This window comes from Eptatretus burgeri, chromosome 10 (assembly GCF_056783735.1).
Source record: "Eptatretus burgeri isolate ZD-2024b chromosome 10, Ebu_testis_v1, whole genome shotgun sequence".
In the NCBI taxonomy this organism is placed as follows: domain Eukaryota; kingdom Metazoa; phylum Chordata; class Myxini; order Myxiniformes; family Myxinidae; genus Eptatretus; species Eptatretus burgeri.
The window spans coordinates 78,263,868-78,290,102 of NC_140970.1; the positions used below are offsets into that span (position 1 = coordinate 78,263,868).

General features: G+C 44.7%; 1 protein-coding gene across 8 annotated transcripts in view; it reads right to left on the reverse strand.

Annotated features, from left to right (window-relative positions):
• PIK3CD (phosphatidylinositol-4,5-bisphosphate 3-kinase catalytic subunit delta) overlaps positions 1–26,235 on the reverse strand; it is a 201,114-nt gene that overhangs the window by 117,631 nt on the left and 57,248 nt on the right. For all 8 annotated transcript variants that reach the window (XM_085899030.1, XM_085899034.1, XM_085899029.1 and 5 more), the window contains one exon: positions 20,122–20,350. In XM_085899030.1, coding sequence (XP_085755156.1) covers positions 20,122–20,350 — 229 coding nt within the window. The remainder of the gene's footprint in view (positions 1–20,121; positions 20,351–26,235) is intronic.

Sequence of the window (26,235 nt, forward strand, 5' to 3'; positions counted from 1 at the left end):
GACCGATTGGTGGGTTGTGGAGATATTAAGCAAAGCAGAAACAAAATGTTTACCAGAACATTTGTATCGGCTGGTGGTAATTGATATGCAGTTGCCTCACTCACTGGAATGTAGAACAAGATAGAAAAAAATATATTAATTAATCTATTTATTTTTTGGTTACAGGTACCATTCTCTTTAGTCTATACAGAACATTGGTTCTGTCGAAAGAGTTTATTTGGCAAGGGGTACAATCCCAGACAGGTCGCCACTCTGACGCAGGACTCGACTGAAGGTAGTAGGAAGTTGGAATTTGTTCAGGGTGCCGGCGATAACTCACTGACTCTTCAAGAAGGACACCGTGGGATCTTTAATGTCTACTAACTAATGCATGCAGCCAGGATACCCAGCTTAAAGTCCATCAGAAGGACCACACTCGCCAAGGAACCCGTTCGACATTTATGATGATGTAGAGGTATATTCAAAGCTTAGTTTCTGTCAAAGCAACATAACCCTTACGATAATTGATTCAAACTGGTGTTTGTGTGTTTGTTTCTTTGTTGTGCTACTCCTCCTACAGTTCTGGGCTGATTACATCCAGACTTGCTACATAGGATCAGCATGACCCCAATTAATGTATGGGGGTGTTTTTTATCTTTGTCGGTGGTCTTGGGGGCGGTGGGGAAGAATGGGAGTGGGGTGGGGACGCATTCTCAATGTAAATGTGTATCGTGGAGCGCCACCTACAGGTGGGGAGGGTATTACAGGTATCCACCATTTGCAGTGCAGTATTCCTGTCCCTACGTTTTCCAGTGTAGGGAGGTGTTTTGAATTACTAGTACGTGCCTGTGCGTGTGTCCGTATGTGCAAAAGAAAAAAAAAAACTTTCTTACCGCTTGCCAGGAACAACCACACAGGCAGTTCTTCGCTCTCGCGTGCCCGTACGCACAAACAAACAAAAAAAAATAAACCAATGTCACCCGCAGGTTCACCCGTATCTTGCCAAAAGGTGACCACGTGTGACTTCTTTAAGGTCACACTGAGGTGAACAGAGCTGCTATCCACCAGGAGCGACTCCTTGAGGAATATCTGCCTACGAGAGATTCCGATGAGAATCATTCTACAGAGTAACCATGAAAAATATGCGTTTTCCTCATAACGTCACCAAATGACGTCATAATGTCTCAAGCTTGACATATCTAGAAAGCACTCATCGAGGTGTTCAATTTGAGGTACTACACGATATGGTTCCTAAAACTTGAAAATTTGACCTTGGGGTCAAATATGTTTGACCTCAGGCACTAACCATGAAGGTCAAGGCCAATCGCCACCAAAAATTAATCAGCTGAGCGCCAGACCATGAACTACATTCCCATGAAGTTTAAAGACGATCTGATCAAAATTACTCAAAAAATAAGGGTTTCGTCGACTCCCCTGATTTGCGACAAAGTGACCTTGACCTTTGACCTTGACCTTCAAAATTTTATGCACTGAAAGGGACCTCTATAGGCTTCTGATATGCGAAGTTACAAAAATTTCCAATGATAACTGTGCTCTGCAGAATTTTTTATACGTGATTACAGACAAAAAAATAAAAATAATAAAATAAAAAAATAGAAACATACAAGCTGACTAGCATAGTGTTACGGCTGTGGAAATTCGCAAACCACCATTCAGGGCCCGAAGGTGAGATAACTCTAAGTACATGTGCAGTTAGCCCCAAACCCGTTGTTTAGAGGGAATTTATGTGATTCATTCGGGCTGCGACGCTTTGAGATAGCCGTTTTTCTGTTCTATCTTTATTTTGAACCAACCACGTCTCAACCGCCTTAACCACCACGCCAGCCATCGTCACCAACTACAACCACGCTCCAACCCTCAGACAACAACAACAACACCAACAGCCACGACCTTTACCTTCACAACTCAATCCCGCAAACATCGCATCACCGTCATTCCCAAACGGCATCATAACCATCAAACCACCACCAATAAACCCTCCACCACCCTCACCTCTCTCCTTCTACGGCCATTCCCGCACCACCTGTGAACACTGAGCATCGATCTGTCTTGGGCTCGTTCAGCGATACGCACCGAGCCGCGAGCGCCAATAGCGGCCTTTCTGAGGGAGAATTCGGATCAGGAACGCTACACGCCCACTTCTGATCCGTCCAATTAGCAAGCACGGAGCGGCTTGGCCCCGCCTCCAGGCGCGTCTGTGTGAAATCGATATATGCAAATTCTAGGATCAGGGGAGGTTCACGCCCACTTTTCCTCCGTCCAATTGGCGAGGGTGGCTCCGCCCCCGAGGTCATCCTGATCCAGATATTTGCATATTGTTTTCTCCTGCCGGCCTATAAAATGGCGAGCGCAAGGCAAATCGTGGCAGAGTGTGGCGGCAGGGCAGAGTTAGTCGAATCATCGGTGTGGCAAAGAGTGGAGTCGGGTGGCGAAGTCATCGGTGTGGCATCGAGTTGGGTTCTGCAGTCGGCTGAGGAGAGTTGTGGGAAGAGGCAAAGGAGCTCGGGTCCGAGGCGAGGACGGTGGTCGGCGACGAGGTCGCGGTGTGAGATCGCTCGTCGCGAGACCCAAGCCAGCCAGCCATTCTCCTCCCCCAGGGCATCAACAATTCCCCCTTTCCCCCGCAATGAGATAGTGCAAAAAGGGGGCCCCATTCCCACCCCACTCCAAACGTCGTGCCAACGAAACCCTCCAAGGAGCACGGAGTCGGGGCACAGCCACGCGGCCACATCTGCGGCTCGTCCGCCAACGCGTCACGAGGACGCGGGTAGGACCCCGCCCCCCCGGTCTCGTGGACCTGGCCGCTCCTTCAGGTCACGCGCGCATATTGGCCTACAGGCCCGTCTGCCCCCTTGTCTATGAGGGTGGCTTCTTTCCTTTGCTTTTGAGTAAATGTGTGTTGGCGGCGTCTGTAAAGTAGAACTGTATAAGTGTTGCCGTGTGTACGCGTATTCGGTAGTAACTCTGCGTCATTGTTTCTTTTGTTTTAACTGGTATATGTGCATTTTGACTGTTTGGCTGTATACGTGTGCTTTCCGTGTGTCGCGTAATAAATGTGCATTGTGTGAACTGTTTTCCCGTTTCGCTTCGTCTTTTCTTTATTGACCCTCCATCCTGCTTCACGTTAAGTGTTCGTAGTGGGCTTAATACGCCCGATAATTAATCGGAACCGTCGAGGCCGATGATAACACCGCTCGGTTATCACTGTAGCATGGAACGGACCGCTTAAGCGGTTCGTGTCCGGAGTCGGCCTGCGGCGTGGTGCGATCGCCCGGTCGACCATTCGCGCAGGTACTTAGGTAGATCGAATTTGGCGAGCAACCCTATCCTGCGCGGGTGGGCAATTGGCACGATCGTGGTGAGGTTAAACCCCCACCCGTGACTAGCTCCCGGCGTTGGTCCGAGAGGGTCACGACTGAATTGTCTGTCCGGTGGGCGACATGCCGCGATATGAGTCACGTGGCCGTCCGCACGCCGACGGCGCGAATTTTTTTTTTTTTTTTGTATAACTTGGTCGAGGCTCGTATGAGAGCTAACACACAACTCACAGCAAGGAGGCATGAGACAAGAGGGGCGGGAGTGGAAGGGACAAAACAGTGGGGAACAGACACATTAGGTGAACTGTGGAAGGGAGAGGGATGGGGATGAGACGGGGAACATGGCGAAGAGAAGATGGACATTACAGGGACTTTCAGGAAGGAAAGCAGGGGAATTGAAGGAAGTGGGCTTGGGTGGATTAGCGGGGGTAGAAAAGATCGAGGATTTGGATGGGGGAAGATAAGAGGTGGTGGTGAACAGCTGTTTTGAAAGCCTGGAGGGAAGAATGGGAAAGAATAGAGTGAGGAAGTTTATTCCAAAGGCGGGAAAAAAGAGGAATGAAAGAGTGAAGATGAGCAGTGATTCGTGATTTTGGTAGTTTTACCAGAAGGGGGTTGTTGGCGGACCTTGAGCGCCCTGTGGAAATGTGGTGGGGACAAATCGCAGAGAGAGCAGGGGGGGCAAGGCTGGAGAGGAGTCGGTAGAAGACAGAAAGACCACCGACCAACCTGCGGTGATTGAGTGAGAGGCCCAAAGAAAGACTCAGCTTCATTGCGGGAGATGCCGATGATCTTAAATGCCCTGGTTTCGACAGCGTGAAGCCGAGAAAGGTGGGAGGCAGGAGCACCAGCCCAAAGGGGAGAGCAGTACTCCATCAGGCTACGGACAAAAGCTTTGTAAGTGGTCAGGAGCTCAAGAGGGCCGAGGAAGGACTTTGCACGACGGAGGATTCCCAGTCGGCGACTGGCTTTTGAGGCGAGGTTGGAAATGTGACTTTCCCAGGAAAGGTCATGGCAGATAGTGAGACCCAGAAGCTTGAAAGAAAAGACTTCTTCCAGAGGATTGTTGAGAAAGTGGATGGGGGGGGGGTTTCTAAACGGTCCTTTCGAAGAGACATAGTGAGAGTGTGAGATTTGTCTGGATTGAAAGACATGTTCCACGTGTTGGACCAGTTTGTGATTTTATCCAGATCTGCAGTGAGCGAAGAAGCTGCTGCTTGCCGGTCTGAGGGATGACAGATGGTACGCAGAGGGTGGAGTCATCGGCAAAAAGAAATAGAGGATTTTCCTGAGAGTCCGAGAGATCATTGATGAAAACCAGAAAAAGAACAGGGCCCAGAACGCTACCTTGAGGAACTCCAGCCTGCACAGGAAGAGGGGATGAAAGAACTCCATTTAGGGCCACACGTTGACTGCGACAGGAGAGGAAGTCTGCGAGCCATGAGTGGAGATGGCCTTGAATACCATGGGAAGAGAGTTTGGTGAGTAGGGCAGGGTGCCAGACTGTGTCAAAAGCACGTGATATGTCCAGGGATACGGCTCGGATTTCCTGTCTGGCATTGAGGACCTCCATCCATTGATGGGAGAGCAGAAGCAGCATATCCAGGGTAGAGTGACCTTGTCTGAAACCAAATTGATGATTGGAAATCAAGCCATTGGAGAAGAGGAAGGATTTCATGTCTGAAGCGATGATGGATTCCATAACCTTGCTGATGATTGGGAGAAGGCTGATTGGTCTGTAGTTACAGGGATCTGTTTTTGCACCTTTTTTATGCAGGGCAGTGATGTTAGCAGATTTCCAAGCAGATGGCAGATGATCTTGGGCAAATGAGAGGGTGAATAGAACAGAGAGAGGGTGAGCAAGAGCAGAAGAGCAGGCTTTGAGGACACGTGGGCTGATGCCGTCTGGACCGGTTGCAGAATCTGACTCGAGGTTTGAAAGCAAGCTCTCCACCTTGTCAGGAGAAAAGGATACAGAGTCCAGGGACAGTTGGGTGCGACTGGGTAAAGTGGGTAGAGATAGTGATGGGTTTAGGACACAAGATTTAGCTGCAAACACCGAGTTTAGACATTCAGCTTTATCACGTGTGGAATCAGCAGTGCGGCCATTTGAGGTAAGGGAGGGGATGGAGGGGGAACATACACCAGAAACAGATTTGATTAAACGCCACCAGGATTTTGAGGAGGGAGAGAGGTTTGAGAGTTCAGACTTGAGATGAGAAAGATGTTGTTTTCTGGCTCTCCTGAGGGTAGATACACACCTGTTTCGAGCTTTGTGGAAAGAACTGAGATTGCCCTCAGTTGGGTTTGCTTTCCATGAGGCAAAGGCAAGTTGTTTCAGGACAACTGCCTCGCCACAAGCTTCAGTAAACCAAGGGCGGGAGGAAGGGTAAGACAACTGAACACGAGAGGGGATAAATCTGTGCATGAGGGAGAGCAAGTTTCTTTGAAAGAATTCCCAGGATGAGTTGATGTTTGAGAAAGTAGTGATAGAAGACCAGTCTGTAAGTTTGATGGCTGCTCGGAGACCCTGCCAGTCGGCTTGAGTGAAATGCCAGACTCGACGGCGGTGAGGTGATTCTCTGATAACAGCCAGAGAGATGTCCACTTTAACAAGGACGTGGTCAGAAGAACCAATTGGAGCGAAGGAAGAGCAGCAGATATTGTCAGGGAAATTTATCAAAATCAGATCCAGAAGAGATGGAGTACCATTGGTTGAGATCCGGGTCAGGAACTTGACCGATTGAGTCAGTCCCAATGAGTCGCAGAAAGCTTTTGCTGAAGTGCCATGACAGGTGAGAGAGGTACCCACACCTAGCCAACTGGCGTGATGACAATTGAAGTCACCACATAAGAAGAAGAGAGAGTTTGGATGAGAAGATAGAAGATGGTCCATGTTTTCGGATAGTGAGGTGTAGATGGAGTCATCACTGTTCGGTGGACGGTACAGTACACATATAAACATGAGGTGGGAGTGGAGGGGAAGCCGAAGCCAGAGGTATTCCTGGGGGTGTGGGGGAGTGAGAGCAGTGCATGGAGAGTGAGGAATAGAGTCTTTGATGAAGAGAGCAACACCTCCACCAGGACGAGGCTCAGGTCTGTCATACCGTAAGAGGGAGTAACCGGGGAGAGATACTTGGGAGTCAGACACGTCTTGGGAGAGGAAAGTTTCTGTTAGGCAGATAATGTCTGGTTTGTCAGTGGCAACCTGTATGGAAAGATCTGAAAGGTTTGAGCGAAGGCCCCGGATATTTGAGGTCCACACTTCTAATGAAGAGGTAGGGGAGGAGGCTTTGGGTGCAGGAGGTGGAGGGGGAGGGGGAGGGTAGGACAAGGGACGAGGGGGGGAGGTAAGGAGGGTTGTTGAAAGAGTGTGGGGTATTGCAGAATAGCGAGGGGAGGGGCCGAATGAGGAGGAGAAAAGGCTCTGTGGTGCTGGTGGAGAGGGGGACAAGAGACAAGGAAGAAGGCAGTTGAGAATTTGAGGAGGTGGAGTGAAGAGATGGAGGTGAGAGGGCAGTGGAGGGAGGCAGCTTGGTGGATGAGAGGGGGGCAACTTTGAGAAGGATGAGTGAGGGGGATGAAAGGTGAGAGATAGGTGAGCGAGGCATTTTTGAGAGAGGTGAGAGGGAGGCTTGGAGGGAGAAGAGTGGGATGGTTGCTTTGAGAGTGAGAGTGAGGGGTGAGGGGGGGTGAGTTGGCACTGAAGTTGGAAAAAAAGAATGGTTGATGGAAAGCGAGCATCCATGGCAAACTGTGGTTTTTAAAAGTTTTAGGTCAGAGATGCGATTTAACACAATTATTGATGGATGCAATGAAGGCGAATTCAGAGCATGGAGAAAAGAAGCGCTGTAATAGTTGGATTTTTTAGGCAAGGAATGAAGGAGAGGTCGAAATGAGAGCAGTCTGTTAAAATAGCAGAAGAGTAGTGCATTGTGAAACAGTAGAGTACCACATGTGTGAGAGAGGAAGATGAAGCATTACAAGATCGTTTTTGTTGTTAATATTAATGTTTGAGAGAGTTCAACAGATTAGGTCATGGAAGTGTAGAAAAAAATCGAGGAAGACGAGGAGGAAGTTAAGAGGAAGAAGAAGAAGCAGAATCGGGAGAAGGTGAGTGTGTTGTTGTTGTTGTTGTTGTTGGGTATATATATTTTTTATTTTTTTTATTTTTTTTGAGATAAGAAAGAGATTAGTTGGGAGAATGGGGGATGTTTGGAAAGTGGGGAGGATGAAAATTGAAGGTAATGGGGAGAAAAAAAAACAAAAAAAAACGATCGAACACCGAGTGGAACCGGTAGGCCTCAAGCCTAGGCCAAGGCCTAGGCCTCAAACACCAGGTAAGAACGTCGACAAAAATACTCACAAAATAGCACGATTTTTGAAACAAAACCGAACTAGGAACACACAGTAACATGTCGGTGAGAAAATTAAACAGTGAAAACGGGACAAATAACAACCGGAAACTTAACATTGAGAACGTCAGCAGGGAGCCCCGAAGGAGACCTCTCGTCGCTCCAAAACCGGAACCGCAATTTAGTAGGCCAATTATTCAATTAGCACCAACGTATTTTGCCTTTTCGCAATGTCATCGCAAGGAAAAACACAAAGAGAAGAGAAGAGGAAAAAAAAAACGTACATGCAAAAAAAAAAAATTCCTTTCAAACAAACACACTTCCCGTTCCTTCGCTCTCGTCAACACTGACTGGATTGGGGCATTGTGTTTATCTATAAATGCGCATAAGAAATGAAGAAATTATTAGAATACACGAAGTCATCACTATCCGGAAGTCCGTATGTTGTAACCCGTAATGGGGAACGCGGCTGAGGTTCTCTTCACCATCGGCCATGCCTTTGCAGCAACGTGTCCTGTCATTGGTTGGTAAATAAATGGCCGCAACAACGTGTCTTGTCATTGGTTGGTAAATAAATGGGCATAACTTGGGAAGCACTTGCCCGATTAATATCAAACCTTGAAAAGGCACATACTCAAGTCCCCAGCAACATACCTGGCAAGTTTCAATTAGATTGGACCAGTGGTTGTCGAGAAACAGCGGTCACAGACACACACACACACACACACACACACACACACACACACACAGCTGGAATTATAGATAGATAAGCAGTCGGTATGTTTTGTTCCATGAACGCAACCCGGGTTATTTATTTTGCCGATACAGAGCAGTCAGTTGCCTTTACACTATCCAAATAAAGGTATGCATCCGAAGAACGTGTTGCATCCTTGGAACAAGATCGCCCATATGGCAGGTACTCTGCTCGTGGAAATAAAAGATGAAGATTGAATTCAGCGGAGTGTGGATAAAGCACAGGCATGGTGTGCCAAATAGCCTTCACTTGTATTCAAGTCTCCAATCTTATTCAAGTTCACCGGGCCCTGAGGAAAAGCCACAAGTGTACCAGTACCTCTTTGCAGGTCCCTGTAACAGGTGGGATCCTCTTCCTGAAGCCCACCCGGCAACATGGAGAAAGTTCCCATCTCTTTCTGGCCTTATATTTGTGAGATGAAATATACAGTCCAATGGTACGATTTGCACCGCTTTCTCGTACCACAAAATATTGTGGAAAGAAACATTAGGCATCAATGAAACCTCTCATCGAACTATCACAAGAGTAATTTGTGAATTATTAGGATGCTTGCCACGATGCATTAGTTTGCCATTAGAGCAGGAAGGTGTTGCAAACTAAACAGAAACAAGAACGATGTCATGCGTAGCATGATCCTGGCGAAATGAAAATCAAGACTAGTTGCCGTGGAAAGAGCAATTTAGCAATTCTGAAAATTTCACCAATCAAGTGTTTACATGATAGAATGTTATGCACAACAAAGTTGGCTGATAAATTTTACAACTGCGGCCTTATCGGTGTTTTACATGTTTCAGATGGTCTTGATCTTGACCTTTGACTAATTTTGAAAGTATTTCAAACACATACTCATGGGGTTTGCTTACACGTTGTCAACAAATAACAAACCATGCTTCCCCATTGTCTCGGGACGCTCACCTGCATTTGTTTTTTTCGTTTATTTATATTTTCATTTCCGGATGTTTTCCTATGGTTCTGTGATTTTTCCTGGTGTATTGGCTTTGATGTCTGTCGGCACGCAAAATTACCATGCTTCACCATTGTCTCAGGTCGCTCACCTGCATTTTTTTCATTTCGTCATTTATTTATATTTTCATTTACAGATGCTTTCCGACAGCTCTGTGATTTTTCCCAGTATATCAGCTTCGATGTCTGTCGGCATGCAAAATTTCAGCTTTTTACACCATCTGGAAGGTACCGAACTTTAATATCAGTCAGTGGGTCAGTGAGTCAATGGTTCGAATGAGCTTTACATATTAGATTCTATACTTACAAATAATCTCCACACGTTTTATTTTGATATCTTGGAAATTTCCTGAGATTTGGAAATAATAAAATCACAAAAAAAATCCCATTTGATTACAATGGGGTTAAATTGGTGTCATGGAAACCATTGGCATGTCAAAATGGCTAAATCGATCGTTCTCATTTTTGGTGAATCAATTCAATGAACCAATATGCAAATCCTGTTCATATTTCAATTCAATATGATGGAAATTGATGATTTTATGGATTCTTGACCTTTGACCCTTTGCCCTTCAGACCTCAAAAATAATGGGCTTCTCATTTTTTATTGGTGAACCAATTCAGTGACCCAATATGCAAATTATATTCAAACTAGCAGAGTACCCACCCACTGGGTGGGTGGAGTTTGCACAGTACTCGCTGAAAAAAGTATAGTCTGTGTATTGCAAGAAGACTAGAGCCTATAGATGTTTGTGTGGTGTGTGTCTAAAGGGGTGTAATGAGTCTAAAGGTCTACAAGTCTAAACTGTCGAAGGTATCTAAGGTATCTAAGGTGTGTAAAAGCCTAAAGGATCTAAGGCATGGGTTCTCAACATGGTGTAATTACCCCCAAGGGGTAATTTTAGGATGTCCAGGGGGGATGATAGCAGCTTGCTTTCAAATCAAAAAAAATAATTAAAATCTCACTTTCGAATCACACATCCCTATGGCCTTATAATTATATACATTCACATCTGTTATCTTGCCAAAACAAAGTTTTTGCAAGATATGTTAGTCAGCTTGTGTTTTTTTTTGTTTTGTTTTTTTTTGTCTGTTATCACGTATAAAAAATTCTGCAGAGCACAGTTATCATTGGAAATTTTTGTAACTTCGCATATCAGAGGCCTATAGAGGTCCCTTTCAGCGCACAAAATTTTGAAGGTCAAGGTCAAAGGTCAAGGTCACTTTGTCGCAAATCAGGGGAGTCGACGAAACCCTTATTTTTGAGTAATTTTAATCGGATCGTCTTCAAACTTCATGGGAATATAGTTCATGGTCTGGCGCTCAGCTGATTAATTTTTGGTGGTGATTGGCCTTGACCTTCATATGTTTTTTTTTTTTGTCTGTAATCACGTATAAATCACTCTGCAGAGCACAGTTATCATTGGAAATTTTTGTAACTTCGCATATCAGAGGCCTATAGAGGTCCCTTTCAGCGCATAAAATTTTGAGGGTCAAGGTCAAAGGTCAAGGTCACTTTGTCGCAAATCAGGGGAGTTGACGAAACCCTTATTTTTTGAGTAATTTTAATCTGATCGTCTCCAAACTTCATGGGAATATAGTTCATGGTCTGGCGCTCAGCTGATTAGTTTTTGGTGGCGATTTGCCTTGACCTTTATGGTTAGCGCCTGAGGTCAAACATATTTGACCCCAAGGTCAAATTTTCAAGTTTTAGGAACCATATCGTGTAGTACCTCAAATTGAACACCTCGATGAGTGCTTTCTAGATATGTCAAGCTTGAGACATGATGACGTCATTTGGTGACATTATGAGGCAAACACATATTTTTCATGGTTACTCTGTAGAACGATTCTCATCGGAATTTCTCGTAGGCAGATATTCCTCAAGGAGTCGCTCCTGGTGGATAGCAGCTCTGTTCACCTCAGTCTGACCTTAAAGAAGTCACACGTGGTCACCTTTTGGCAAGATACGGGTCACCCTGCGGGTGACATTGGTTTATATTAAATTTTGATTGGATTTAAGCATTTTAATTTGAAAATGTAGCTGTTTTTATCATTGTAATTTGGTGTATAATTTAATGTAGCGAATTTCCCAGCCTGAGCATTCTCGACCTCTGGGCCGAGATTCTCCAGGTATACCCGAAGAACAGGCAGGTTGCTCTTCGAGTCCTCATCGCATTTTCTTTGACCTACCTTTGCGAGTCAGTGTTGATGTTTCTGCTGGCAATGAAGAGGAAAGCACAAAACAAATTGGAAGGCAAAGCAGATTTGCAATGTGCTTTGAGTGTTACAGCACTTCAATTGGTCGTGCTAGTCACCAAAAAAAATTAATGCAAGTTTCCCATTGAATTACCTGGTCCTATGTCCCCTCTATTCTATCGATTACATCACATTTGTGATTGATACTGAATTAAAATGATTTTAAACCGCATTAAAAATAACTACTCCTTTAAGTTTTTAGGCCACTTTCGGTTTCAGGTGAGTAATGGGGTGAGCAATGCCAATCCAAGTGGGTAATGGAAGTAAGTGAGTTAAGACACCCTGGTCTAAGAGGTCCAAAGGGGATGGGATAAAAGGAGTCTATAAGGGGTCTAAAGAGTCGAAAGGGTATCTTCCAAAAGTAGTGAGGGTATAATGTGGTTTATGGGTCCAAAGGGGTCCAACTTGGTTTGCCCAAGTAAGATCATGGCTGATATAATAGTGAGACCCAGGAGTTTGAATACTGAGCTTTCTCAAGAGGATTGTTAATAAAGTAGATGGGGGTTGGGGTGGGTGGGGTTGCCAGATGATCCTTTTGAAGAGAGACAGTGAGAGTGTGAGATTTGTCAGGATTGAAAGACATATTCCAAGTGTTTGACCATGTTGTGATTTGTGTTTTCAAGCTCTGAAGAAAGTGAAGAGACTGCAGCCTTCCTATCTGAAGGATAAGGGATGTCGTGGCAGAGAGTGGAGTCATCAGCAAATAGATAAAGAGGATTTTCCAGAGATTCAGAGAGATCATTTATGAAGATCATGAATTGGACTGGGCCCAGAACAATGCCTTGGGGCACTCCATGCTTGACAGGAGAAGGAGATGAAAGGATTTCATTGAGAGCCACATGTTGGCTACGGGATTAGAGGAAGAGAGGAAGCCATGTGTGGAGTTGGCCTTCGACGCCATAGGCAGAAAGTTTGGAGAATAATTTGGGATGCCAGACTGTATCAAAAGCATTAAATATGTCCAGGGAGATGGCCCTGATCTCATGTCTGACATTGAGGGCCTCCATCCATTGTTGGGTGAGTAGAAGCAGCATGTCCAAAGTGGAATGACCTGGTCTGAAACCAAATTGCTAATCTGAGATGAGGCTGCTCGAGAAAAGGAAGGATTTAATATCAACTGCAATGATGGATTCCATGACCTTGCGAATGATTTGAAGTAAGCTGATAGGTCTGTAGTTAATGGGATCAGTTTTTGCACCTTTCGATGTAATGCAGTGATTTTGGCAGATTTCTAAGCAGATGGAAGATGACTGAGCGCAAATTACAAAGACAGGGTGGGAAAGAACAGCAGAGCAGGATTTTAGGGCACGTGAGCTGATGCCGTCCGGTCCAGTTGCAGAGTCAGAGTCGAGGGTTGCCATAAACTTTTCCACCTTCTCAGGTGCAAAAGATGGAGTCCAGGAGCAGTTGGGAATGACAGCAAAGGATGGGTATGGAGAGTGGGGGATTCCATCCATACATTGGGACCATACTCTGTAAAGAGCGTTAGTGGTGCTGAAGCCGTCTCCTGGGCTATTGGGCACAATCCTGGACGGGTCGCCACTCCAATGCAGGATACTCGAATGGGTCAATCATCCCAGCAAGCTGGTACTCATTTTGCCGACCTCAGAAGGATGACAGGCCTGGAGTCAACCCCACCTGGTATTGATTCAACGGCCGAGCAGGATATGAACTCAGGACCCTTGGATCCCAAGCCCGCTGCCCTAACAATTAAGCCAACACCAGGTATAGTGGGGGGTTGGGGACACAATATTTGGGAGAAAACACAGAATTGAAGCATTCGGCTTCCTCAGGAGCAGAGTCGGCTTTGATGTCATTTGAAGAGAGGGAAGGGATGGAAGGGGAGCATACACCAGAGACAGACTTGACAAGGTGCCACCAGGTTTTAGAGGAGGGAGACAAGTTTGAAAGTTCATTCCTGAGATTGCACAGTTGGTGTTTTCTGGTTTTCTGGCTCTTCTGAGAGTGGATACACACTTGTTGCAGGCTTTGTGGAATGATCTGAATATGTCTTTGTCGGGTTTACCTTCCAGGTAAAGAACTCAAGTTATTTCCAAGCAACTGTCTCACCACAGGATTCAATGTATCATGGGTGGGAAGAATGGTAGGATAATTGAAGACGAGATGGGATGAATCTGTGAGAGAGAGACAGAGAATATATATATATATATATATATATATATATATATATATATATATATATATATATATATATATATATATATATATATATATATATTTATATATTCTGTCTCAGGCTGAGTTAACATCAGGGGTGGTAAATATGGGAGACTAGTCCTGAAGAGAGATATCTCTTTGTCGTCCCTGTCAATCTTATTGAGTGAAATGCTATACTCGCTGGCATTGATGCAGCTCTGGAAATAATCAGAAAGATGTTGATTTCCACAAGCACATGATCACATGAACTAATTAGAGCAGAGGAATAGCAGGAGGCATTTGCGGGAAAGTTAGTCAACACCAAGTCCAGTTTAAGGAGTCTAAAGCATCAAAAGAGTCGAAAAGGGTTTTTGAGGGGTGAGAATCTCACTTGGGTCGGCAGAGGCTTCATCATCTACCCATGTTCTTCTGATACATACACATACATGCACGCACGCACGCACATATCCTGGTGTTGGCTCAGTGGTTAGGGTAGTGGCTTGGGATCCAAGGGTCCTGAGTTCAAGCCCCGTTGGCCGCTGAATTAATACACACCAGGGGGTTGACTCAGCCTGTCATCCTTCCGAGGTCGGCAAATTGAGTAACAGCTTGCTGGGATGATTGAGCCATTCGAGTATCCTGTGATAGAGTGGCAACCTGTCCAGGATTGTGCCCAACAGCCCAGGAAACTGCTTCGGCAGCACCGACACTCTCTGAAGAGAGTATGATTCCAATTGTTATTGTATATATATATATATATATATATATATATATATATATATATATATATATATATATATATATATATATATATATATATATATATATAGATATGACATATATTAACAAATTCAGATGAAAGTTGACAATTAATGTAACCTTGACCTTTGACCTTTTGCCCTCAAAAACAATACCTTTCCAGCTTTTGACGACTCTCAATTGGTTTAAGTTTCGTGAAGATTGGTTTGGAATTGCTACTTGTAGATTACTGACAAAGAAATGAAATTGCTCGTTGAGCAAGGAATTGCCGGAATAACTTTGTCGTATCTCCATGATCTCTGAAAAAAGAAAAACCTGGAAATCAATTTGGTTCTTATAAGTCGCTCGTGCTACTGTTTAATGAGTTATAGCACTTCGTTTGGTCATGATCATAACTTGGAAGTCAATCGGACTTGAAATGGCGTTTTTATCGCAATTTGAATGTTTTGACCCGACCCCCCTGACATTCGACCCTCAACCGCTAAGAAGGGTGTTGGTGTGACACCCCAATGAGACATATGGTTGGATTCAGGATTGGAAGATGCACATTTTGGATTTGGTTTGAAGTCGATACGACCATTTTAGCGGACGTTATTGCGAAAATAAGACTTTCGGTTTTTTGGTGACCTTGACCTTGACCTTCGACCTAGATTCACCAAAAACGACAAGTGTCTAGGTTGGACCATGTCCGACGTCTGCACCCAGTTTGGTCATGATCGCTGAAACTGTGTGGCTGCTACAGGGTAAACAAACACACAAACAAACAAACAAACACACAAGCAGTCATCGACTGGTACTTACGAAATCGTCAACTTGACCTCTGACCTTGTCTAATAAAAGCCGTCTCTAGAGAAGGTAGCGACGCAAACCAGAAGTTTCTATGATGATTCTGTACCAAACCATCAAAAATCGAATGTTTTGGATGTTTGACCTCACTGTGACCTTGACCTTTGACCGATTTTGACCAAAATCTAATCAGCACTAGCCATCACCCTCCTGAATCACGTGGTGTAATTTGACATTCGTAGCTTCTTCCGTTCTCGAGTTATCTGTACCAAACCATCAAAAATCGAATATTTGACCTCACTGTGACCTTGACCTTTGACCGATTTTGACCAAAATCTAATCAGCACTAGCCATCACCCTCCTGAATCACGTGGTGTAATTTGACGTTGGTAGCTTCTTCCGTTCTCGAGTAATCGTGCCTACAAACAAACAAACAAACTAACTAACAAACAAACAAACAAACAAACAGAAACGGAAGGCATCAATATACTTACGAAATCTTTAGATTTCGTAAGTAACAAACAGACAGACACACAGAATGACACACACACAACCGACCAACATAATTGCCGAAATCCGAAGGATAGGGTTGCTCGTTTATCGTTTAACAAACAGATAAACACACAAACATAGTCAGGAAACGAATATACAGTATTTGCGAATCATTAATTTCTCAAGTAAAAAAAGGAAAGAAAGGAAGAAAAATATGACAAAGAATCTCTCCATCGAGTGGAGTCTGTGGCTGCTGGTTGTATCATTGGTTGGGACACGGCTATACTGCTGATGCAGTGTCCCCCTTACCAACACTGTTGCTCATTTTGCTGACCTCAGAAGGATGACAGGCTGAGTCAACCTCCTGGTGTGTATTAATTCAGTGGCCAACAGGGCTTGAACTCAGGACCCTAAGATCCCAAGCCACCACTCTAACCACTAAGCCAACACCAGGGTTACATGACAAAGAATGAAAAGCATAATTTTAAAACAAATGAATAAATAAATAAAAGTAGCAAAAAAAAACAAGTATAAATTGGAAAATATTGTTACGGCTGTGGAAATTCGCAATACACCATAAAGGGTCCTCAGGTGAGATATATCGCTAAGTTCATGTGTAGTTAGCCCAAACCCGTTGCATAGAGGGAATATATGTGATTCATCCGGGCTGCGACGCTTTGAGTTCGCCATTTTTCTTTCTCTATCGTTATTTTGGACCATTAAGCCGCCAACAACTCAAACACCACCACCTTCGCCTCTTGACCTCCACAACTCCATCCCGCAAATATTGCTTCACCGCCATTCCCAAACGACGCCCACCAACCACCAAACCACCACAGCAAACCTCCCACCACCTTCGCCTTTCTCCTTCCACAACCATCGACCCCACCACCAGTCAACACGGAACTTCGTACTGTCCGAAGCTGTTCGGTGATTGCTGCCGAACGCAGCAAGCCGCGAGTGCAATGGATTCTTTACGGGAGAGAAATTCGGATCAGGGGAGGTTCACACCAGCTTTTCCTCTGTCCAATGGGCGAGCGTCGGGCGGTGTGGCCCCGCCTCCAAGCGCGATGGATGTGAATTCCTTTCAGGAAGGAATTCGGATCAAAAGAGGCTCACGCCCCTTTTTGCCACACCAATGGCTGAACAGAGGGTGGCGTGGCCCCGCCTCCAATCGCGTTTTGATCCTAAAATCTGCATACAGGCTCTTCCCCCGGTCTATAAAAGACGCGAGTCTGTGTGGAACTCGTTGTTGTAGTGTGGGGGTCGCTTTTCCCGTGGTTGGTGTCGTCTCGCCGCTGGGCTCGTCTCGTCGTTGGTGTCGTCTCGTCGCTGGACTCGAGCCACCTTCGCTTTCACAAGCGACCAAGCCAGCCAGCCATTCCCCTCGCTCGACCCTGAGCATCAACAATTCCCCCCCCCGCCCCCATCCATGCTGAGATAGTGCCGGTGGCCCCGTTCATTCCCCACCCTAACCGTGGTGCCGACCAAACCGTGCTTGCGCGGAGCACGCCAGAGAGGGCTCACCGACCACTCCAGGGGCACGGAGTCGGGGCGCAGCTGCGCTGATATTGCGGCTTGCCCGCCATCACGTCACGAGGACGCGGGTAAGACCTTTTCGGTCTTGTGGACCTGGCCGCTCCTCCAGGTTCAGCGCACATTTGGTCCACGGACCCTGTCTACCTCCCTGCCTATGGGGAGGTCTTTCCTGTTTATTTTGAATGAATGATGTGGCGCCGAGTCCCGACAAGTATAATTGTTTAAGTGTTGTGAATAATTATAGTCGGTAGTAGTGCTTTTGCTTTTGTTGCACTTTGCTTTTGCTGCACATTGCATTACTGCCTTACTTGCGCGTGTTGTGTGTGTGAAATAAAGGTGCTTGCTTGTTGAACTGTTTTCCCGTTTCGTTGCGTCCTTTCCTCCGTTGAAAGTTCCATCTTGCATCACGTAAGGGATTGGTAGTGGGTTGAAACACCCGATAAGTAATCTGAACCGTCGAGGTCGACGATAACTCCGCTCGGTTATCCCTGCAGCACGGCACGAGCCGCTTAAGCGGTTCGTGTCCGAAGTCGACCTGCGGCGAGGTACGATCGCCCGGTCGACCACTCGCGCAGGTACTTAGGTAGGTCGAATTTGGCGAGCAACCCTATCCTGCGCGGGTGGGCAATTGTCACGATCGTGGTGAGGTTAAACCCCCACCCGTGACTGGCTCCTGGCGGTAGTTCCCAGAGGGTCACGACTGAATTGTCCGTTCCGGTGGGCGACGCGTCGCGATTCGAGTTACGTGGCACGATCGCACGCCGGACGGGCCAAAATTCGTAACAATATTATTTCCTTCCACTTCTAAACTTATTTATTGATAAATAAAAACAAAAACTTGTCTTGCACAATTATTTATACTTTTTAGTTTCCCAAAGATATTATCCTGTGTTTAAAAAAGTTGTGTTTATAAACAAATTAACCAAATACTTCTGGTGATTCAACGTATTCTGGATCCATCTACATATTACGTACTCAAAACGGTGATTGTAGGTGGCCACGTTAAGCTTTCTCCGCATGCGCAGAAAGCTGAGAGTGCAGACAAAAACCCAGAGATAATGGAGCAGATGAAAACTCAGATTTTTTTTATGCTGAGACTAGTTACTCTGTGTCCTCGGCCATGTCCGTGAGACGAAATGTTAACAAATCCTGCCACAGACTCTAGTCGTATACTTGTGTGGTCTCAGTCCTTTGCGTTAACAGGCAAGGGCAGAGAACAGACTCTAAACTGTCAGATTGCTGCTTCACAGGCAGGAAGTTTCGTCGCAAAGTATGCCGTCCTTCAAACAGACGTTAAGCCGGGTGTCTTGTGTGCTCGCATAAGTTGGTGGACATGAAAGATCCCACATTGTCTTTTGATTGAAGTAGTCGAGTTATCACTGACACGTTGAACGAATTACAAAATCCTCCAAACTTCAGTTGAGCATCCTGCGATGGAGTGGTCACTTGTCCAGGATCAATTCAAGCCTTTAAGCATTTTACACCTTGCAATGAATGCCCTCATGCTTCCAAGTGCATGAGCACAAGCCTGCACACACCTCTACCTTCCCATTTTGAATATGTAAACATGACTAGCAGACAAAATGGGGTTAATCAAGGTTTGCAAGACATTTGAGAACAAGGATATTTGAAAACATCGCACATTAACAGATTTGCCGATCCACTCGGACAGTTGACAATTCACAGTTGTAGGCTTGAACAAAAAAATTATTGTCTATTTATTTGTGCTTTATTGACAAATGCCAGAAGAGACGGTGATCGACAGTTGTGCATCCGATGGACAGGCCTTGTAATGACCAGATGGACCTCTTGAAAATCCACTCTCCCCAACCCCCTCCTCCTATTCCCTTCCAAATACTCCCCACCTTCTTTCACGGCAAGCCTGCTTCAGAGATACCTTAAATACACCGCAGAACACACGGAACAAAAACAAATAAATATACAGATCAACCACTGCATATAATTGTGACCTGCATTGCAAAAACGCCTTCGATGGGGATGGAAATGGGAACAAACACAGAAACATGGAAATATGTGGTGCAATACAGCATAATGCAGGACGAAACTTCTCCATTTATTACACGTGTAAAACTTCCCCCGCCTGCTATTAATATTAGTGGGGCAACTTAGCTAAATATAGCATAACAATTGTGCATTTTGTGAGGAAAGCACCAAATTTGGCACACTAGTAGCCTATCATACATATTATGAACAGATTTGGATATTGGGCCATCTCAAATTCAGCCGCTGATGGCTGTGGCAGCCATTTTCCACTGCCATCAAAAATTTTGAGATGGCCCAATATCCAAATCTGTTCATAATATGATAGGCTACTCGTGTGCCAAATTTGGTGCTTTCCTCACAAAATGCACAATTGTTATGCTAAGTTGCCCCACTTTATGTCACAAAGCCACACAAAAATCGAAAATATACCCAAACTGGAATTTTCTGATACTAAACTGCATACCTTGCAACAAAAACTAGCAGGGGCACCACAACATAATAGTGCAGTGGGATGCTGCCCCATGTTGGGTGCAGCATTGCCTAGAATGGTCCATGAGTCTTGTTGTCATGACTGCTACAAGACACCCAGTGGGTTTTTTTTTTAAGATCCGTTCCTTAAACAATTTCCCACCAAAATCGAACCATTCCACATCAAGCCCGCTACTTTATACTAATCGAAAAATTACTTTTGAGAAGGCCTTTGCGTCACGTGTGTGCAAGACAGGTGCATGGCTACCTTTCCCAATGAGGACGGATATGCTGGCATTCTGCAGCTTCTCGGCGCGATCACCGGCTCGTAGCATGAGCCGCAGTACAGGCAAAAAGAGTCGCACATCACACAGCCTCCTGTGTTCCTCCTCGAGCTCCTCTTGCTCTGCCGCCGTGTTCACGCACACAAATGCATAGGTATCCGGCTCCCCCAGCAGATTGTACATGGGGTAGTTCTTCGCTTCGTTCCAAAGGAGCTGCAGCATGTGAAGGCACAATGGCAAGGCAAGTTACAAGGCATATCGTCTTCATTCAAATCAATGCTGCAATTCCACCTGTGAGAAAGGGTACAACGGGGCATCGAGGGGTGTCTACACATATCACACAAGCAAAAATGATGACGTCTTATGGAGCCGGGAACATATAAAGCAATCAGGCCAATGTACAACTCTCCACCTCCTCCCATCATGGTAGCAGATTGGATCAACAAAATGGTCATTAACAAGGCCTGGATCATGTATGATGCTCACATAGTAACCAAATCAAAAGCAGAAGGCTCACGACATTTGGTAGAACCATTACTACGAAACAAATGAATGCAACTACCGCTCCTTAAAATACAATTTGCCAGAACAAGAGAATTTAATTTATGCAATTGCTGAGGAATTAATAGGTTATAGTTCAAATGTCACTAAAATTGCTGAATCTCCCATTTTCCACAATTACACAAAAATGGGAACTTCGCAAATGGCAACATGGGGCAGCTCGAAATATAAAATCATTTCACTATAAACTGCTCAGATCATGACACAGTATTACAGTGATTGCAATAATGTGAACAATGCACAAAATACGATTGAGAAATCTACTCGGTTATCATAAAGGGAATCGTGAGATTAACAAACTCAAGGATACGGCAAAAAAAAATTAAGAAGTAAAAGAAAAAGAGAACAACAAGCAAAGCCATTCATCCTCCGTGAGAAAGTGGACTTTCCCAGTTAATATTTATAAAAATCATCGTCAGCAAAACTTGGGCCGTTTGGACAAAAATATCTGCAGCTTAACAAGCGTTGACAAGGATAATGAACCACAATAGATACAGCTGTCGCCCTTGTAATGAAAACACAAAAGCAACAAATCTTTACCAGCACCATCTTGGGTAGACATGTGAAATGCAAAGTATTCATCCCCGACCAATAATTATAGCACATTTAGATGAATTATGAATTATGTAGAAACAATTTTTCCAAATTAACTTTTTTTATTCATAACTGAAGAGATCAAAGTAAACACTGCAAGAGTTGAAGGAGGTTACATGTCAGGATTACCTGCATAAAACATGTACAAATCAAACTTCACTGGTTGTAAAAGTTTTCAGCCTCTTCGGTCAGTAGTTGGAAGAAGCACCTTTTGCAGCAATGATTGTTATGAGTCTTTTTGGGAAGGTCTCCACCAGCTTTGCACAATGAGATGGTGAAATGTTTTCCCATTCTTCACGTGAAAATTGTTATAGTTCTGCAAAGTTTGATGGGGATCGTCGATGGACTGCAATCTTCAAGTCTCGCCATAAATGTTCAATGGGATCAAAAGTCAGGACTTTGATTGGGGCGCTCGAAAACATTTTTACTTGCAAAATCGAGGATTTTTCAAGTATATTTGTTTCGTCAATTTTGTTATTCTGTCTGTCTGTCTGTCTTTCTGTTTATCGCCTACAGGTCACAATTCTAAAACTGATCTTCACAAAACTTCACCACGTGGGAGAGTTTCTCATAAAGAAGAAGCCTATTGCTTTTCATGTCAAAGGTAAAAAGGTCAACATCGGCCAAAGGTCAAGAACTTAGGTGGTATTTCTAAATTCCTCAATTTTCATCCGATTGACTTGAAATTTGAAGAGCATTTATATTTCAGGTCACTGAATTCAACCAGCCAGTTGCTTTGAGGTCAACATAGGCCAAAGGTCAACAACTTAGGTGAGATTTCTAAATTCCTCAATTTTCATCCGATTGACTTGAAATTTGAAGAGTTGCTGCATATTTGGTCATTGAATTCAACCACCAATTATTTTTGAGGTCAAATTTATTTTATGGATTTTGCAAGTATCGTGCTCTGCACGACGTCTTCTTGTTTTCTTCTTGTTCAGCCATTCCAGTGTGGATTTTGCTTTGTGCTTCGGATCATTGTCCTGCTAAAATGTGAATCTCCTCCCCAGTTTCAGATTGATGGCTAACTCAAGCAGGCTTTCATCAAGGATTCTCCTGTGCTGTGCACCGTCCATTGTCCCTTCTATCATGATGAGCTTGCCAGTCCCTGCTTATGAAAACCAACCCCATAACAGGATGTAGCCACCACCATTCTTGACAGTAGGGATGGTGTTGACTGGGTGATGTCAGTGTTAGGCTTGCGCCAGACATAATGCTTTAAATTTAGACAAAAAAGTTCAAAAAAAATTCTCATCTGACCACAAAGCTTTTCTCCACATGCTTATAATATCATTAAGATGCTTTTTCACAAACTCCATTCGAGTTTTTACATGCATCATTTTCAGTAGGCCAAATGCCTTCTTTCCACCTGTCCATAGAGGCCTGCTTTGTGAAGGAAATCTGATGTTGTTCATTGAATAACACTGACCCCCATCTCACACATAGAGCCTTGCAGATCTTTCAAAGTCATTGTTGGATTTACAGTGACATCCCGAACCAGTTCCCAGCAAGTGAGTTTGGATGGGTGACTTGATGTTGGTCGAGTGTGGGTGGTAAGATACGTCTTACACTTCTTAATGATGGATTTCACTTTACTCAAAGGGATAATGAAGGACTTTGAAATCTTTTTATAACCCTCTCCTGAACAGTGCTTCTCCACCACTTTATGTCTGACTTCTTTGGAAAGCTCCTTGGTGTTCATGTTTGCCTCGGTGGTTTACCAAGTCAGTTGCACCTTAAAATTCCTTGATAAGTTGTGAAGCTTGATTTTTAAGTTAAAACACTGATTACACATGGGTGAAACCTATTACACTTACTTTTTAACCTTTCAGACAAATAATTTGCTCCTGAAGTGATTTAGGGTTAATTCGGCAAAGGGGTTGAATACTTTTGCAATTTAGAATCATCTGATTTTCCCTGTTAATCTACATTATTCAAATTTTATCTGCATTGTGTAGCTTTGTCACTTTGGAGTAATTTGCGGAGACTATATATTAAGTTTGATTTGAAAAGCATCATGAAATGGGCTCAGGTGGCATCAAAATGTGAAAACTTTGGAGAGGGTGAATATTTTTACAGGCCACTGCAAATACAATATAGAGGTAGGAAAATATAAAAACACACACAATCGTACACACACACACATAATATACACACACCACACCATGTACACACATACACACACACACACACACACTCACCATGGACGGATGGACACAAATACACACTCCTTTACTATCCTTTTTTAAGGCACGTGCAAGTTGCTCGTGCCCTCACAGGATTCTAAACGGAGGAGGGTTTACTGAATTCTCCTCGTTTTGATGAGCCATTGGTTTCACTAGCTCATTTTACATGCAGAAGACTCCTTATAAGCTTTCTTTCTGCTGCCTCTGTCAGAAGTGTAATCAATATCTTTGCTGCCCACTCATCCAAACCAGCTGGATGTATATGTTGCTTTTCTAGATTAATTTAACCTTATCCACTAATCACAATTACACTGCTGCACTGGAAAATGTTCCAGGTACAGATCATTCACTTCACCCTTTGTGGTCTTCAGTTCATGCATAAGCTTGTCGATGGCTGCTTCTTAGTGGCTACAATTATTCCCACCTTACTGTGGGGTCAGCAGATGGCAAAGTCTTTCATGAGCAGACTGACAAGGCCACATGCTTGATTGGAGCCGGTTTGTGGAGGAATCCGTGTTTTGTTCAGGGTGCCGGAGATCTCACGTACTCTTCACAAAAGACACCGCGGGCCGATCCTTATTGCGCCACCAGATAATGGGAGCAAACAGCAGGGTACCCAGCTTATCATTCATCCAAGGAACGAACGGTGCATTTTGTGATGCAAGACTCTCGCAACAAAAACTGCGTCTTGTGAAGAACGTATGCATAGCCAGTGTGGTTGAACAGCTTGTTTGAAGATCGGAGATGTTTGGCGATTCCTGCGGAACAAACGGTTTCCTTCTTGGAGCACATACGACCGAGGGGACTCGTGTTTTTGTACGATTCCACCAGGAACCCATTTTCTAGTGCCAGGAAGTGGTTCCAAACGGACTTGCCGACCCTGAAAAGGTGGCCACTCTCGTGCTACTCGATCATGATAGAACTTTTGCTTGGTTATTTTCATATCGAAATGCCGTTTAACCTCAGGAAAGCTGTCGGGTTTTGGTACAAGTAAGCTGCGCTTTGCAGGTAGCTTGTTAGGTGGTCTTCTACCCATTAGCAGCTGTGCAGGGGACAAGTGTAGTCCTTCTTGGGGAGTATGCCTGGTGTTGGCTTTATGGTTAGGGTGGCGGGCTTTGGATCCTAGGGTCCTGAGTTCAAATCCCGCTCAGCTGTTGAATTAATACCAGGTGGGGTTAACTCGGCCTGTCATCCTTCCGAGATCGGCAAAATGAGTGCCACATGCTGGTATACTGTGGCGGAGTGGCAATTGTGCCCAATAGCCCAATAGGATTGTGCCCAATAGCCAAGGAGACTGCTTAAGCAGCACCAACACTCTGCACAGAGTATGGTCCCAATCTCCTCCTCCTCTGATGGGAGTGGTGTGGTCGTCTAACAAAGCCAGATGTTTGTCCTTCGCTTTCTTCCACAATTTTTTTTTACAGTTTGCACTGCTCTTTCAGCTTCACCGTTAGCATGAGCAAATCAAGGGCTGGAAGTAGTTTGGTTAATGCCCGAATCAAAACAGAATGATTTGAACTCTTTGGACACTAACAAGGATGCATTGTCGCTCCTAAGACCCTCATGTATACCATGTGTACTAAAGATGGATTTTAGAGCATCAGTCGTTATTCGGCTTCTCATATCCTTGAGCTCACATACCTCCATAAATTTCGAATCGACAAACAAAATGTAATGTTTTGACTCAAACTCGAATCGGTCCAGGGCGACCTGGTTGAATGGTAAATCTGGAATCTGTGTCGGTATGAGCGGTTCCGCACATGAAGTGCAGTTTTTCACTGCCTCTTCAATCTGTTGGTTCATTGTTGGCCAATAGAGCACTTCCTGAGCACGTTGTTTGCACTTTACAACACCAAGGTGAGAGCTGTGTATGATGGAGAGCATGTGCTGACGGAGACGAGGTGGCACTACTCCTGTATACGCAAACCTTTACAGATAATTCCATCAGACACCTAACTCACTCTTTGAATCCCAGTATGGTCCCAATGGAATGGGCACTTCGTTTTGATAGCTCAGCCATCCAGTGTGGATCACATCCAACAGAAGTTGTAACTCTTGTTGGGTCTGATGCTGTAGCTGGACATACCTCTCCTTGGTGATGGAGATGGAGTCCAACATGGAAACCTGGTCCAGATTGACTTCTTGCCCCGATAACTGGTGAGTCTGATAAGCAAAAGATAGTGTATCTGGAGGCTGCATGTTTTTGCCACTTTGATACACTACCTCGAGATCGTACCACTGCAGACGTAACAGCATCCTCTGCAGACGCATGGGAGCAGACAGAAGAGGTTTTTTGAAAATCTCTTGAAGTGGCTTGTGATCCGTAAATACAGTCACTGTCTTGCCAAATATGTAGCAGTGGAATTTCATACAGGCGTGGAGGATTGCAAGCATTTCTTTTTCAATCTGAGCATACCGTTGTTCCACCTCCGAGAGGGATTGCGAAGTGTACGCAACCGGCTTCCCCTCCTGCATCAAGACACCACCGAGACCACTTTGACTTGCATCCGCATGGATCTCTACTGGTGTCTTCACATCATAGTATCTCAGTACAGGCTGCTGACAGCAGAGATCCAATCGTTTATGGAAAGCTTGGTCCTGTGCAGGTTGCCAGTCAAAAACACTATCAGCTCTCAGTAAAGCTCTAAGTGGTGAATTGACTTCACTCAGTTGAGGAATAACTTTAGCCAGGTAAGCAACAAATCCAAGGAAATGCCGCACTTCTTTATTCCGTGGAACAGGCATATTCTGTAGGGC